General features: G+C 46.0%; 1 protein-coding gene across 4 annotated transcripts in view; it reads left to right on the top strand.

Annotated features, from left to right (window-relative positions):
- PAPOLG (poly(A) polymerase gamma) overlaps positions 1-14,044 on the top strand; it is a 39,254-nt gene extending 25,210 nt beyond the window's left edge. For 3 of the 4 annotated variants that reach the window (XM_082217544.1, XM_082217545.1, XM_082217547.1), the window contains exons 10-21: positions 216-288; positions 1,643-1,763; positions 3,264-3,348; positions 4,769-4,822; positions 5,848-5,967; positions 6,589-6,698; positions 8,584-8,705; positions 8,801-8,973; positions 10,703-10,785; positions 11,196-11,416; positions 12,864-12,917; positions 13,339-14,044. In XM_082217544.1, the coding sequence (XP_082073670.1) occupies positions 216-288; positions 1,643-1,763; positions 3,264-3,348; positions 4,769-4,822; positions 5,848-5,967; positions 6,589-6,698; positions 8,584-8,705; positions 8,801-8,973; positions 10,703-10,785; positions 11,196-11,416; positions 12,864-12,917; positions 13,339-13,437 (1,315 nt within the window). In that variant the 3' untranslated portion in view covers positions 13,438-14,044. The remainder of the gene's footprint in view (positions 1-215; positions 289-1,642; positions 1,764-3,263; positions 3,349-4,768; positions 4,823-5,847; positions 5,968-6,588; positions 6,699-8,583; positions 8,706-8,800; positions 8,974-10,702; positions 10,786-11,195; positions 11,417-12,863; positions 12,918-13,338) is intronic. The other variant, XM_082217546.1, reaches the window with a different exon arrangement.
- The last annotated feature ends 461 nt before the right edge of the window (positions 14,045-14,505 follow it).

Genomic DNA, 14,505 nt, shown 5'->3' with positions numbered 1-14,505 from the left:
CTTACAAATGTATTTGCACTTTATACTTAAGATTTTCTGCATGTAATAAACAGACAAGCAAATTGTGCTCTGCCCATCTGACTGGCTTGCCTCAGCCACACCTGGGCAGCTTCCAACGAATACAAAAGCGCATGTCTTCACCGATATGGATAACTGACATGCAGATTTCTAGACGGCAGTATGCACTTGGTTTCGCTCACCTGCTCTCTTTTCAGGGAATGGCCCAATCCAGTCTTGCTGAAAGAGCCCGAAGAGAGCAACCTCAACTTGCCGGCCTGGGACCCCAGGGTTCGTAGAGCACATTGCCTTGAAAACCATCCTGTATCCCCCGGCGTCCGTTGTAGCAGCCTTGTGAGAGTGTTGCTGCTCTTTTAGTCAGGAGGGAGGGGAGGAGAACTGACCCATACTGAGCCCTCTTGATTCTCCAGGACACCAGCAGCAGCTTTGACAAGCCTGCCGCCTGACAAAGGTGTCCTTACTGAGAGGCATTGCCTTCTATGGGACAACATAAATCTCTCCTTTGGTAATCCTCACAGAACTCTAGCCCAATGGTTGCCATTAATTTGATTTTGAATTGATTTTAGAATGAATTGATTTTAGAATGCTGTATTTACTGTTGTTAGCTGCTCTGAGCCCGGCTTTGGCTGGGGAGGGTGGGATGTAAATAATAATAATAATAATAATAATAATAATAATAATAATAATAATTATTATTATTATTATTATTATTATTATTATTATTATCTGCTTCACCCAGAGGCACAGTTGCTGGGGTCAGGGGAGAGACATTCCCTTGCCTCTACGAAACAGGGAGCAGAGTGGAGTGGAGTGCAGAGTTCAGGAATAATATGCCCCGCTTGGTTATAAATTCTGAGACGATACACCTGCGTACCTTTTATAGGGTATCCAGCTAAACAGTTCCACTAGTACAGTGTTTTTAAGCAGCACAACAGAACTTCTCCACACACCTCCAAAATTGTTCCAGAGGGTTGGGGGAACCTTGAAATAAATTTGGGGGGCACATGGGGAGAAGAGAAGATGAGGCAGTTCCATTGTGTTGCTTAAACCGTTTTTAACACTGTGTAATACTGTATTTTCATATTAATGTGTCTTCATTGTTGTGACCTGCCCTGGGACTTTAGGGTGAAGTACACATAATAAATGCTCGTAGTAGTAATAAGAATAATAAACCAATAGACCTGAAACGTTGAGTTAGAGGCCATCTGTATTGTGTTATTAACTAACCAATTAAGTCATTGAATCTGTACACCGACCTTCATCCGAAGATCACAACGTAAAAATACAAAGTGGGAATCCAAAATACACAATATAAACTGCAACTTGTTTTAGCAAATTCTATAGTTTAACTCTGATGGCATAACAGGGAATCAGATACACACACGGGAGGTTAGGCTTTCAGTGACTACTAGTCATTATGGCAGTGAAAAAACACTGGTATGCTTCTGAATGCCTGTTGCTGGAGATCATGGCTGGGGAGAGCGCTGTTGCCCTTGTGTCCTGCTCAGAAGCTTCCCGTGGGCCTCTGTTCGGCCATCGTAAGAACAAGATGCTGCACTAGATGGGGTCTTGGTCTGACCCAGCAAGGGTTCTTAACGTTCTTATAATCCTTCACCTGCCACAGGTGAATCCATCAGACAGGTATCACCTGATGCCCATCATCACCCCAGCGTATCCACAGCAGAACTCCACGTATAATGTGTCGACTTCAACCAGAGCGGTAATGGTAGAAGAATTCAAATACGGTAAGCCACCTTGATATATATTCCCAAATGGTGGGGTATAAACACTTTTGAGCTAGCAGTGTGTGGTTCTCCCAAAGACAATAGAGGCAGGCTGACGAGGGTCAAACTCCCCCGGGAGGTGGTGGACTCTGCTTCCTTTGAGGTAAAGGTTGAGTGGCTATCTGCCATGGATGCTTTTGCTGAGGTTCCTGCACTGCAGGGGGTTGGACTAGATGACCCCTGAGGTCCCTTCCAACTCTACAATTCTATGATTCTGTGATAGTGGAAACAGAAGGAGAAGTGGGAAGTGGGAAGGGCACTTTCTAGATGAGGATACTATGGCCAAGAGAGATTCTGGTTCTTGATTGCACGAGACTTGATATAATAATAATAATAATAAGAAGAAGTAGTAATAATTTATTATTTATACCCCGCCCATCTGGCTGAGTTTCCCCAGCCACTCTGGGCGGCTCCCAGTCGAGTGTTAAAAACAATACAGCATTAAATATTAAAAACTTCTCTGAACAGGGCTGCCTTCAGATGTCTTTTAAAAATGAGATAGCTGCTTATTTCCTTGACATCTGATGGGAGGGCGTTCCACAGGGCAGGCGCCACTACCGAGAAGGCCCTCTGTCTGGTTCCCTGTAACCTCACTTCTCGCAATGAGGGAACTGCCAGAAGGCCCTCTGTGCTGGATCTCAGTGTCCGGGCTGAACAATGGGGGTGGAGACGCTCCTTCAGGTATACGGGACCGAGGCCATTTAGAGCTTTAAAGGTCAGCACCAACACTTTGAATTGTGCTCGGAAACGTACTGGGAGCCAATGCAGATCTCTCAGGACCGGTGTTATGTGGTCTCGGTGGCCACTCCCAGTCACCAGTCTAGCTGCTGCATTCTGGATTAGTTGCACTTTCCGGTTAACCTTCAAAGGTTAAATAGAGCGCATTGCGGTAGTCCAAGCGAGAGATAACTAGAGCATGCACCACTCTGGCGAGACAGTCTGCGGGCAGGTAGGGTCTCGGCCTGCGTACCAGGTGGAGCTGGTAAACAGCTGGCCTGGACACAGAATTGACCTGCGCTTCCATGGACAGCTGTGAGTCGAAAATGACTCCCAGGCTGCGCACCTGGTCCTTCAGGGGCACAGTTACCCCATTCAGGACCAGGGAGACCCCACCCACCCCCAAAAATAGTACTTCTGTCTTGTCAGAATTCAACCTCAATCTGTTAGCCGCCATCCATCCTCCCAACTGCCTCCAGACACTCACACAGGACCTTCACCCCCTTCACTGGTTCTGATTTGAAAGAGAGGTAGAGCTGGGTGTCATCTGGGTGTCTCTATGGTTTGCAATTTCCCCCCTTAGTCTCAGTGCTGTGAGTTGAGCCAAGTAGCCTTTGAGTTCCCTTTCCTGACTTGTGCTCCCCCAGTTCCAGTTCTGTGAAGGCACCCCAAGACTACCCAACTCAGAAGATCTGCAAAAGTTTATAACAAAAGCACTCACACTGCGGTTTTGTGTCTCTACAGGTCTTGTGGTTACAGACGAGATTCTTCAAGGGAAATCAGACTGGTCAAAGCTGCTTGAGCCATCCAACTTCTTTCAAAAGTACAAGTATGTACCCGGGCTTTCAAAGCCCCTATTGAAGCAGTTGTAGCTGGCAGTGCTTACACAAGTTTAAAAACAACGTAAGATCAGAATAACAATAACTTCCCAGCAGAGCAGGTAAAAAAAGAACAAGCTTGTTACCGGTCAGCCCTCCCTAGGGAAAGGTGTTGCAGAGGCAAGGAACCACAACAAAGATTCCTTGTTTCTGGTAGTCACCCACCTGTCTCTGATAGTGGAGGACCTTAGAGCATGGGTAGGCAAACTAAGGCCCAGGGGCCGGATCCGGCCCAATTGCCTTCTAAATCTGGTTCGCGGATGGTCCGGGAATCAGCGGGTTTTTACATGAGTAGAATGTGTCCTTTTATTTAAAATGCATCTCTGTGTTATTCGTGGGGCCTGCCTGGTGTTTTTACATGAATAGAATGTGTCTTTTTATTTAAAATGCATCTCTGGGTTATTTGTGGGGCATAGGAATTTGTTCATTTGGGGGGGGGGGATTTGTCCAGCCCCCCACAAGGTCTGAGGGACAGTGGACCGCCCCCCTGCTGAAAAACTTTGCTGACCCCTGCCTTAGAGGAAGGCCTTAATATGTACTCTGGCAGGTTCATATTGGAGGATGTGATCTTTTAGGTACCCAGGTCCTAAGCCGCTTAAAGGTAAAGGGATGCCTGACCATTAGGTCCAGTCGTGACCGACTCTGGGGTTGCGGCGCTCATCTTGCTTTATTGGCCGATGGAGCCGGCGTTTGTCCACAGACAGCTTCCGGGTCATGTGGCCAGCATGACTAGACCGCTTCTGGCGAACCAGAGCAGCACATGGAAACGCCATTTACCTTCCCGCCGGAGTGGTACCTATTTATCTACTTGCACTTTGACGTGCTTTCGAACTGCTAGGCTGGCAGGAACAGGGACCGAGCAACGGGAGCTCACCCCAACCGCTGACCTTCTGATCAGCAAGTCCTAGGCTCTGTGGTTTAGACCACAGCGCCACCCACAGCGTCCTGATTCCCCAAGCTGCTTAGGGCCCTTCAAAGATATAAACTGGCACTTAAAATTGTGCTCAAACGGACTGGGAGCCAATGAAGTCATTCCAGAACTGAGATATGTATGCCCAGCCCTAATTACCAATCTTACTTTGCTGAAATAATAGAAACTCTGTAATCCCACAGCCACTTTTCTTACGGAGCTTCCCCTAGGTCGAAGCTTTAAACTCTTCTTAAGCATTAAATCGATCCAAGCAACTAGGCCAGAAATAGGGAAGAGATGTTGACCTATAAGCCATTGGAAATATGTGGGGGATAGGCTTCTCCTTACAGAAGAAATGGGAGAAAGGCTGACGAGGACGTGAAAGTTGTCTAGCGCTTTGGAAAGGCCTTTTATTAAAATGGTTGAAAAGTGATCACATTAGCATTGCTTTACGTTTCCAGGCATTACATTGTGTTGACTGCCAGTTCCTCAACTGAAGAACACCATTTGGAATGGTAAGCTTCTGACATTAGATTTTCAATGTGATGATAATATGATTTGGGGCTTTAAAGCCCTAAATGGCCTCGGCCCAGTATACCTGAAGGAGCGTCTCCACCCCCATCGTTCTGCCCGGACACTGAGATCCAGTGCTGAAGGCCTTCTGGCGGTTCCCTCATTGCGAGAAGCAAAGCTACAGGGAACCAGGCAGAGGGCCTTCTCGGTAGTGGCACCCTCTCTGTGGAACGCCCTCCCATCAAATGTCAAAGCGATAAACAACTACCTGACGTTCAGAAGACATCATAAGGCAGCCCTGTTCAGGGAAGTTTTTAACGTGTGACATTTTAGTGTATTTTTGATCTCTTTGGAAGCCGCCCAGAGTGGCTGGGGAAACCCAGCCAGATGGGTGGGGTACAAATAAATTATTATTATTATTATTATTATTATTATTATTTGGGGAGGGGGTGAGCAGGTCAGAGCTTCTTACCCTGGAATGGCAGGACATTTGATGACCATGCCAATAACCTGCTCAGCTCAGAGTAAAATGCACAGAGGTCTCACACCTGCAGCCTTTATGGTGCTTTCAAACAAAGCAAAAACCTCACTGCTGTTTGGTTTATTATTGGGGTTGCTTTGAACATACTTTGATTTTTTATTTCTAAGTATGAGAGTTGGGGCACACCAGCTTAAATAAATAAAACAATACAAGCACAGCCACACGCATCACACTGAACCCAGAAGCGGTCCGAAAACATTACAAAAGGGGTCAGGGTGGGGTGCTTGCAGGCATTTTCAGATACACGTGACGTCACTTAAATATGCGGTGCCTTGGAACGTAACCCTGCATAAATTGGGAGTTGCCTGTAAATCAAAACGTTCGCCTCCTGGTCCTATCTTAAAACTTTGGTTTGTTGCAGTACACCCATTGGGCCACGTGGTGTCACCCATCAGTTGGTGGTTAGAAGTAAATCAGGCAGCCTTCAGCAAAACTATTAACTGAAACTTCATTTTGCATTTTTTTCTCGTGTTTTTTTGTTTATAGGGTCGGCCTGGTAGAATCGAAAATCCGCGTGCTTGTTGGAAACATGGAACGGAATGAATGTATTGCAATCGCCCAAGTGAATCCGCAGTCCTTCCCAGGGAGTAAGGAAAAATTCAAAGAGTGAGTTGATGCTTCGTTGGCTACTTGAGCCCGTGAAAATGTGGCGGCATTGGGGTGTAAACTTCTTGTTGTGATGGCAAGAACAGATTCCCTTGAGGAGTCCTTGGAAGGGAATTTTTCAGGGAAAGATTAGCCGATATCATAGCTGTCAACTTTTCCCTTTTCTTGCGAGGAATCCTATTTGGAATAAGGGAATTTCCCTTTAAAAAAAGGAAAACATTGACAGCTATAGCCGATATGAAGGTGGGTGCCAACAAATCCCTGATTACCGGCTATTCCTTCCCTGCAGCCTGCCTTTTCCTGAGCCAGAAAGGAGGCAGGGGACAGTAAACCACTGCCTGGGGAATGCATTTTGCAGAGGAAGAATTGAGTATCTGCCAGCTGATTCTCACGTCTGTTAGTGCCCTGTCCCTGCAATAGGGTAACAAGAGAACCATAGCGGTTCAGAGCCTTGCAGTGTGGCCCAGCCCTTTCCTGTGTGACACTTGGAGCTCTCTACCCTTCCTCAATATTACTGAAGCATCATGCCGGTTTTCCTTGGCAATCCCTGCATTGCTGCAACTTTGCTGACATCTCACCAGTCCTTTCAGTTCATATGCTGTCCTGGAACTTTCCCTTCAGGAGCGACTTTGTGTCCGTATGGTTTCTGGGGATAATTTTTAAGAAAGCGGAGAATGCAGAGAGTGTCTGCGTTGACTTAACCTACGATATCCAGTCGTTCACGGACACAGGTAAACAAACCCCTTCTCTTCTTGGTGAAAGTCCTGCCTCTGAACGGGCTAAGGTTGCTTGCCTGTTTCCCAAAGGGTTGCCTCACTTCGGTATAAATTAGTCTTGTGAAATATGAGAAAGAAGCATTGCTTGCTAACCATCCAGCGACTCTGTTTGCAACATAACAGTATAATCCACTGTGCTCAGAAAAACTTTGCTTCTTTGTCTCCTTTTGAAAGAAAAGGCCCTATAGCAGGGTTAGCCAACATGGTGCCCCCCAGACATTGTGGTATCTGAAGACACGAAAGCTCATACCAATAACAAACTTAGTTGGTCTCTAAGGTGCTACTGGAAGGATTTTTTTTTAATTTTGTTTCGACTACGGCAGACCAACACGGCTACCTACCTGTAACTATTACAACACCAGTTGTCCCAGATCAAAGGGACTACTGGCTGGGGCTGATGGGAATTGGAAGCCAGAGGGCACCATCTTGGCTAATCTAGTGCTGGAAATCTAGCGCTCATTCCTTAATGCCGCCTAACTATTTGTGCCTCTGCAACCTCCTGGTTTTATTCCTTGATTGGGGGTATTCCCCCTTAGCCCATTAAATAACATCTAATCAGTTCTGTTTACACTGAACATGACAGATCTGCTCTTGGAAGCACTGGAATACTCAAGGGTGGCGGGAGGGTCAGTGTGTTCTCAAAATATACTGTGCTAAGCTTAAAGCTCTCACTCCCGGCTTCCAGTGCTGCTACTTCTGGAACTTGCTGGGATTCTGTGTGATGCCTTCACATTCTAAGTAGCTACCGAAGCTGTGCTTCGATGAAGAACTGAACAGTTCTTCCCCACCCTCTGCAGTTTCCCGGGCCACACTGGGCTCTCTTATTTTGACTTCTGATATACCCTAGTGACCAGTCACAGTCCCCACCCTACCAATAAAGCGCCGTCTGTGCTGCTTCTCCCCCTTAGCCCTCAGCTCCTGTTGTTGGGTTTAAAAGGCAGTGGTGCCCCCTAGGAGCTATTCAAACACCTTGGTAGCCAAACTACCAGGACATACATTCATCTGTGCACCTGTTCTGTAAGCCCCACAGTGTACTTCTCTGTGGGGCAGAGCTGGCATGGGCTGTGAATGGAGGAGGCTGTCGCTACAACAGAATACCAAGAACTCTGGCCACAACTTTCAGTTAAGGAATAATTCCTACTCAAGAGTTGAGATGAAAAACGTGTACATTCTGCTAAGAATCACAGTTGAAGCTAGTAGTAAATTTAAATATACCGTGTAAGTACGATGGTTTTAAAGCAATAGTAAGTTTGGATACACCGTTTAAGTACAGAAATAATGTAGTTTCAAATATGCAGTGATATGGTACAAAGGTACATGAATTACCAGGGCACAACAATTGTTTTATACAAGTCTCAATGGCAGTCAAAAAGAGTCCATATATATAACAAATCAGGATAAAGAATAAAGGATCAAATAGGGCCAAAACGGAGTATCCGGAGTGTGAATCAGATGTACGACTCAGTAGTGGTGACCAGGAGAGGGCCCTGTTTCGGAGTAAACGCCTTCTTCAGCTCGGTTTTTTTTGTGGACTATAAATCTGTTGGAAGTCGGTATCATTTAATTCTTTTCCAACGCACAGAGAAACGCAAGAAAACTTGGATTCAATTATCTAAGACGCATGTCGAAAAAGGAAACATAAAAGAATTAAATGATAAACTCTTGAGTAGGAATTATTCCTTAATTGAAAGTTGTGGCCAGAGTTCTTGGTATATCTTTTTCAGTGCATTTCCAACAAGAACTCCAGTTTCTTTAACAATAGCTACAACAGAATAAGCAGCAGCTCACTTTGCTGTGAAGGCTTCCTTGATCTGCTTGACTTTCTTTCTTCTGCCTTAAGTTTATCGGCAGGCGAATAATATCAGCCTGTTGAAAGAAGGCATGAAGATCGAAGCTGCTCACGTGAGGAAGAAACAGCTCCACAATTACTTGCCTGCAGACGTCTTGCAGAAGAGAAAAAAGGTGAGCCCAAATTCTGGACTTTCCGTTTTATTTTTATTAAAAAAACAAACCCTTTAGTTGTAGGTCTGCGAACTTGAGCCGGTTTTTCTCAACAGAGTATGCCAGACATAAGCCAAAACATTGGTGGACCTGTGTTGAGAAGCACATCTGCGGACAACGGCTGCTTGGGCAGGTACAGGGACGTAGGCGTTGGGACACAATCCAGGGCTCTTCCCCCTTTCAGCAGCGTGGCAAAACCCAGCAGCAGTTCTTCAAAAGAAGCTGAAAGGTGGGCATTGTCTTAATACATTCTGTGTTGCTGCATCAATGTTCCATTGCTCCAGAAGTGGCTTAGTCCTGTTGGCCACATGACCCGGAAAGCTATCTGTGGACAAACGCCGGCTCTCGGCCTGAAGTGAGATGAGCGCTGCAACTGTTGGGATATTCTGTTCCGCCTTAAGGAACAGGCATGATTGTTGTGTGTCACATGCCTGTTCACACTCCAGCACAGCTTGCTGGGAACTTCCGTTTGTGTATAGCTTTTGCTTTAGCTGTCTTGCTTTGGACACGAAGGAGATCAGACATGTTTCCTTTTGTCCTGATGTACGCTGAATAAACTGCTTGTAAATATGCTCACACAGCCTCTCCTGCCACTTCTGTTTGTGCAGCTTTTACTCTGCTGAGTAGCGTGCCCTAGCTTCTGAAGCTCAGGTCACAGATTCATGCTGCACCAAGGACTAGAGTTCGCATGGCACACTGGCCGGTGGGCTGGAGCCAGCTGGGGGGGCCTGCCAATTGCCCCTGTTTCCTTGGTTGCATGCCAACAGCAACCCCATAGTCGCCTTGACTGGATTTAACCATCCAGGGGTCTTTTAAAAAATGTCAATGCTTGTACCATTTTCAAAGCTCGCTTCTGTCTTAAGACCCTGGAACGCTCAGCCACCTGCATCTAGCAAAGAGGACTTGAGCCCATGAAAGCTTGTGCTATATTTGCTAGTCTTTAAGGACACGGGTGGCACTGTGGTCTAAACCACAGAGCCTAGGGTTTGCTGATCAGAAAGTCGGCGGTTCGAATCCCCATGATGGGGTGAACTCCCATTGCTCGGTCCCTGCTCCTGCCAACCTAGCAGTTCAAAAGCACGTCAAAGTGCAAGTAGATAAATAGGTACCGCTCTGATGGGAAGGTAAACGGCGTTTTCATGCGCTGCTCTGGTTCGCCAGAAGCGGCTTAGTCATGCTTGCCACATGACCCGGAAGCTGTACGCCGGCTCCCTCGGCCAATAAAGTGAGATGAGCGCCACAACCCCAGAGTCATCTGCGACTGGGCCTAACCCCAGTTCCCTTTACCTTTAAGGTGCCACAAGACTATGGGGAGGCCATTGTTGCAAGAGACTCCTGCAGCTGCTCCTGCATTTGATAATGCCCGGCGCTCGGTCCATCAATTTTGAGTTCATTTCCCCAAGGCCAAATTCTTCCTATTGTTACACACAAACTTCTGCCAAGCAGTAGCAAGATTCCAGGCACTCACCCAGGGTCTTGTTTCCGTTATGAATTCAGGTTGGTTCATGGCGGACACACAGATAAGCTCTGGCGATTCTGTAGCTCTGTGTGTTTGAGCCATGTTGGATTATTCTACCGCTGTAAAGACTCGGGTCTTTGCTGCCTTTTAAATCTGCCTCTACTCTGAGGTAAGATGCCTTTGAATTCCTGTTGCCTGCAATCTCAGGTGTGGAGAGCGCTGTTGCAGTCAGTTCCTGATTGCAGGCTTCCCAGAGGCATCGCTTTGACTATTGTGAGAGCAGAATGCCGCTTTAGATGGTCCTATGGCCTGATCCAGCAGCCGTTTCTTACGTTCTTAAATCTGCTTAATGTTAACTGACTGAACTGACTTACAGCAAAATCTTTTGTCTCTAGTGGTTTTTATGGTGATGTTGTGCCAGACCTATAGAGCCTAACACATGTCAAGACATGTTCCTTACCCAGGGAATTATCCTTACCCTTATTCCTGCTTTACACAGGAATGCTGTCTTTCAAAATACCACCATCTATACTAACAGAGAGAAGCCACCGAACGTCCTTCAGCCTTCGATGTCTTCTCAAGGTTTGTCCATTCCGGTAGTTGGTCTACGTATGTCTAAAATCTGAAAAATCATCTATTCTTTTTGGCACCCGTCTGTCTCAAGAGACAATGGAGTGTGCTTCCAGGGGTGAAATCAAACCTCTGGAGAATCACAGCACCCCCTGTGGCTGCAGAGCCCAGTAACTCGTAACTGCAGCCTCCCGCGTCGTTTCCGCTACTATCCTTCATCCATTAAGATCCCAGAGTGGTTTGCAAAATATAGTTTAAAGAATACATTCATTTTATATATATATAAAAAAATTAAAACATTCAGTTGTTTAAAAAACATATATTCGAACCATAACTGCACTGTGGCAGAAGAAGGCATTGGCGAGAGTTCTCTGTTGGAAGTCTGTAAGTTAAAAACTTGAAAAGATTCTTCTTTTTTGCAGAGCCGGGTTCCACAGTTGCAGATAACATGGCTGCACCTTCTCCAAGCACCAACAGTATCTCCAAGGCTGTCGAGCCTGATGTGGCTCCCACAACTGCACATAACCATCAGCAGCATCTGGATGGAGTGGCTTCTGCAAGCATGAAAAACATTTCCGTGAACAAGAGAGGCCACGCACCGGCCTTGCAAGACGGGTTCAAACGGCTGAAAGATGTAGGAACGGCGAGTACCTGGTCAGAGTGGCCTGATGTTACATGACAGATGTTGAAACAATGCCTAGGATTGCAGCCTCATGCTGAAGGAAGCATGCATAGGGGTAGGGAGGGAAGGATCCTGACTTCTGAATACAGTGGTGCCTCGCAAGACGAAATTAATTTGTTCTGCGAGTTTTTCCGTCTTGCGAATGTTTCGTCTTGTGAAGCACCACTGTGCACTGTTCAAGCAATGCACCCTGGGTATTAACGGTTTTAAGAAAAAGGAAACAAACTTGCAAGACGTTTTCATCTTGCGAAGCAAGCCCATGGGGAAATTTGTCTTGCGAAGCAACTCAAAAAACGAAAAACTCTTTCGTCTTGCGAGGTACCACTGTACTCAACTCCGTTCAGACTTCGCAGAGGCCGTTAACAGGTTTTTACAACATAAGTAACACAACTTACCAGAAGGGCTGCAGAAGCAGATTTTAACACGACTTGTGTTTGCTGCCTTGAAGGAGCCTCCAACCTTTTCCACTTTTGTGTAGTAGCTATAGAGCCGAAAGGACTGGATCAAATGTCAGCTGAGCAGCACTGGATGGATATAGAGAGAAACACTTTCTATTTTCTCTTGGGAGAAAAGCAGTGACAAACCTAGACAGCATCTTAAAAAGCAGAGACATCACCTTGCCAACAAAGGTCCGTATAGTTAAAGCTATGGTTTTCCCAGTAGTGATTTATGGAAGTGAGAGCTGGACCATCAAGAAGGCTGATCGCTGAAGAATTGATGCTTTTGAATTATGGTGCTGGAGGAAACTCTTGAGAGTCCCATGGACTGCAAGAAGATCTAACCTATCCATTCTGAAGGAAATCAGCCCTGAGTGCTCACTGGAAGGACAGATCGTGAAGCTGAGACTCCAATACTTTGGCCACCTGATGAGAAGAGAAGACTCCCTGGAAAAGACTCTGATGTTGGGAAAGATGGAGGGCACAAGGAGAAGGGGACGACAGAGGACGAGATGGTTGGACAGTGTCCTTGAAGCTACTAACATGAGTTTGACCAAACTGCGGGAGGCAGTGGAAGACAGGAGTGCCTGGCGTGCTCTGGTCCATGGGGTCACGAAGAGTCGGACACGACTAAACGACTAAACAACAACACTTTCTATTGTAGCTGTGATAAGTCTTAGGAATGCTGTAAAAGGCTATTTCACATGGCTTCCAGACAGATTTCACCTTAATGGTATCTCCAGATCCTTCATAGTTGCTGTGAGGCTGCTGTCTTAAAACCCATTTAATCCAAAGTCCACTCTTATTCCTTTGGAGTGGGCATGCCTTGTTTTGTGCTACAAGATTTTGAAGTTGCATGTGTGGGGGGGGATAGTAATTACACAATATTACAGACTTATCTGCTTCTGGCTGTAATTCACTGTTCATTGTCTTTAAATACTGACCAGGTTCTTCTTCTTCTGGTCCTTTAGCGCAGCCTGGGAGACACCACACTGGTTCCAACTTCTGGCACATTAAGATCACAGGTACTGTATGGAGCCCCCTTAGTTTTAAAAGAAGAACCAGAAATGGAGCTATAGTTCCTGTGACCTAGAGGCCTTAAGTATTTACTTGACATCCACGTATTTTCTTTACCCCTAAAAATTAGTACCAAACATTTGCTTTTGGTGATATACATGTTCAAATCCCAAATTTCAGCCTCTTGAGAGTTTCGCTTCCTAGACTAGGGGTTAAATTCAGGGGGTTAAATTAGTGTTAAAAGACCCTGATAATAAAATATAAAAACCGTAACACTCAGCTATGTTACTTAAGTAGAAGAATAAAAGCTGAGCATTGGAAGGTGAAAGACACAGCCGCGCAGGATCAGTGCCAGAGTCCACGGATGTGTCTTTTTGTACCTGAACTCAGCTCAGCTTCACACATCTGATTTCTGTTTTCCTTTCGCAGCGGCTTTCCAGTAAAGAGTTACCAGATTCATCCTCTCCAATTCCAGCAAGCGGAGTTCGTGTTGTCAAAAACTCCATCAGGCTGACGCTCAACCGATAGCAGGCGCCTCTTCGGGCAATGTTAAGTGCAATGTGTTTTTAATGGCTGCTGCAATATTATTTCGTTTCACATGTCATTCTAAGAGCATATTACTTGGGCTGTAACAGCTGGTCTTACTTGGAAAAAATATGCTAAGCAACTAAAAAGGTGCCCAGATTCAGTAACATCCATATGTATGTTTGTGTATGTCACTATTGGACGTGTTTATAGTTGCCCTGGGTGTTGGAGATCCCAAATCTCTTAAATCTCTCTTCTCAAGAGGTCTTCTCTTTAAAATGCCCTAATAGGATGCATGTCTTGGACTATAACAAAGCCTGATTCGTGCTTCAGAAATACAGTGGTACCTCGGGTTAAGTACTTAATTCGTTCCGGAGGTCTGTTCTTAACCTGAAACTGTTCTTAACCTGAAGCACCACTTTAGCTAATGGGGCCTCCTGCTGCTGCCGCGTCGCCGGAGCACAATTTCTGTTCTCATCCTGAAGCAGAGTTCTTAACCCGAGGTACTATTTCTGGGTTAGTGGAGTCTGTGACCTGAAGCGTATGTAACCCGAGGTACCACTGTATTCTTTACCTTATATGCAGACTTAACTGATAGATTAAGCTACTAAAACGTGTGTGTGTGTGTGTGTGTGTGTGTGTGTATCTACACACACACACACACACACACACACACTTGTTTGACCAGGTTGCAGGCTGCAACCAGGTTGTTTCTTAAGAGAAAATGCCCAAAGCAGCTTATACACTTAAAATACACAGTACAATCCTGAAATCGACACACACAAAACTTAACCAGTTGCCAATCAGCAGCACCATAAAACAGCAATGTATTTAAAAGGTGCCTTACTTATTCCATGCATCCATCCCACCTAAAGCAGGGATGGGGGAGCTGTGGGGCGAGTGCAGCCACGAGGTCCTCCCCATCTGGGTTACAGCCTCGTCTCCTTGGCTTTCCCAAGCTTTTCTGCAGGGAGCAGAAGTGTGTGTGTTTGGTGGCTTTCCTGGGGGGATTTCACCCCAGGGAATGTGGCCCTTGAGATGGGAGGGAGGGGAAAAGGTGTCCTATCCCTG

This window comes from Podarcis vaucheri (assembly GCF_965113315.1).
Source record: "Podarcis vaucheri genome assembly, chromosome: 3".
NCBI lineage: Eukaryota > Metazoa > Chordata > Lepidosauria > Squamata > Lacertidae > Podarcis > Podarcis vaucheri.
The sequence above is the reverse complement of the archived record's forward strand: the minus strand, read 5'-3'. Positions and strand labels throughout refer to the sequence as shown.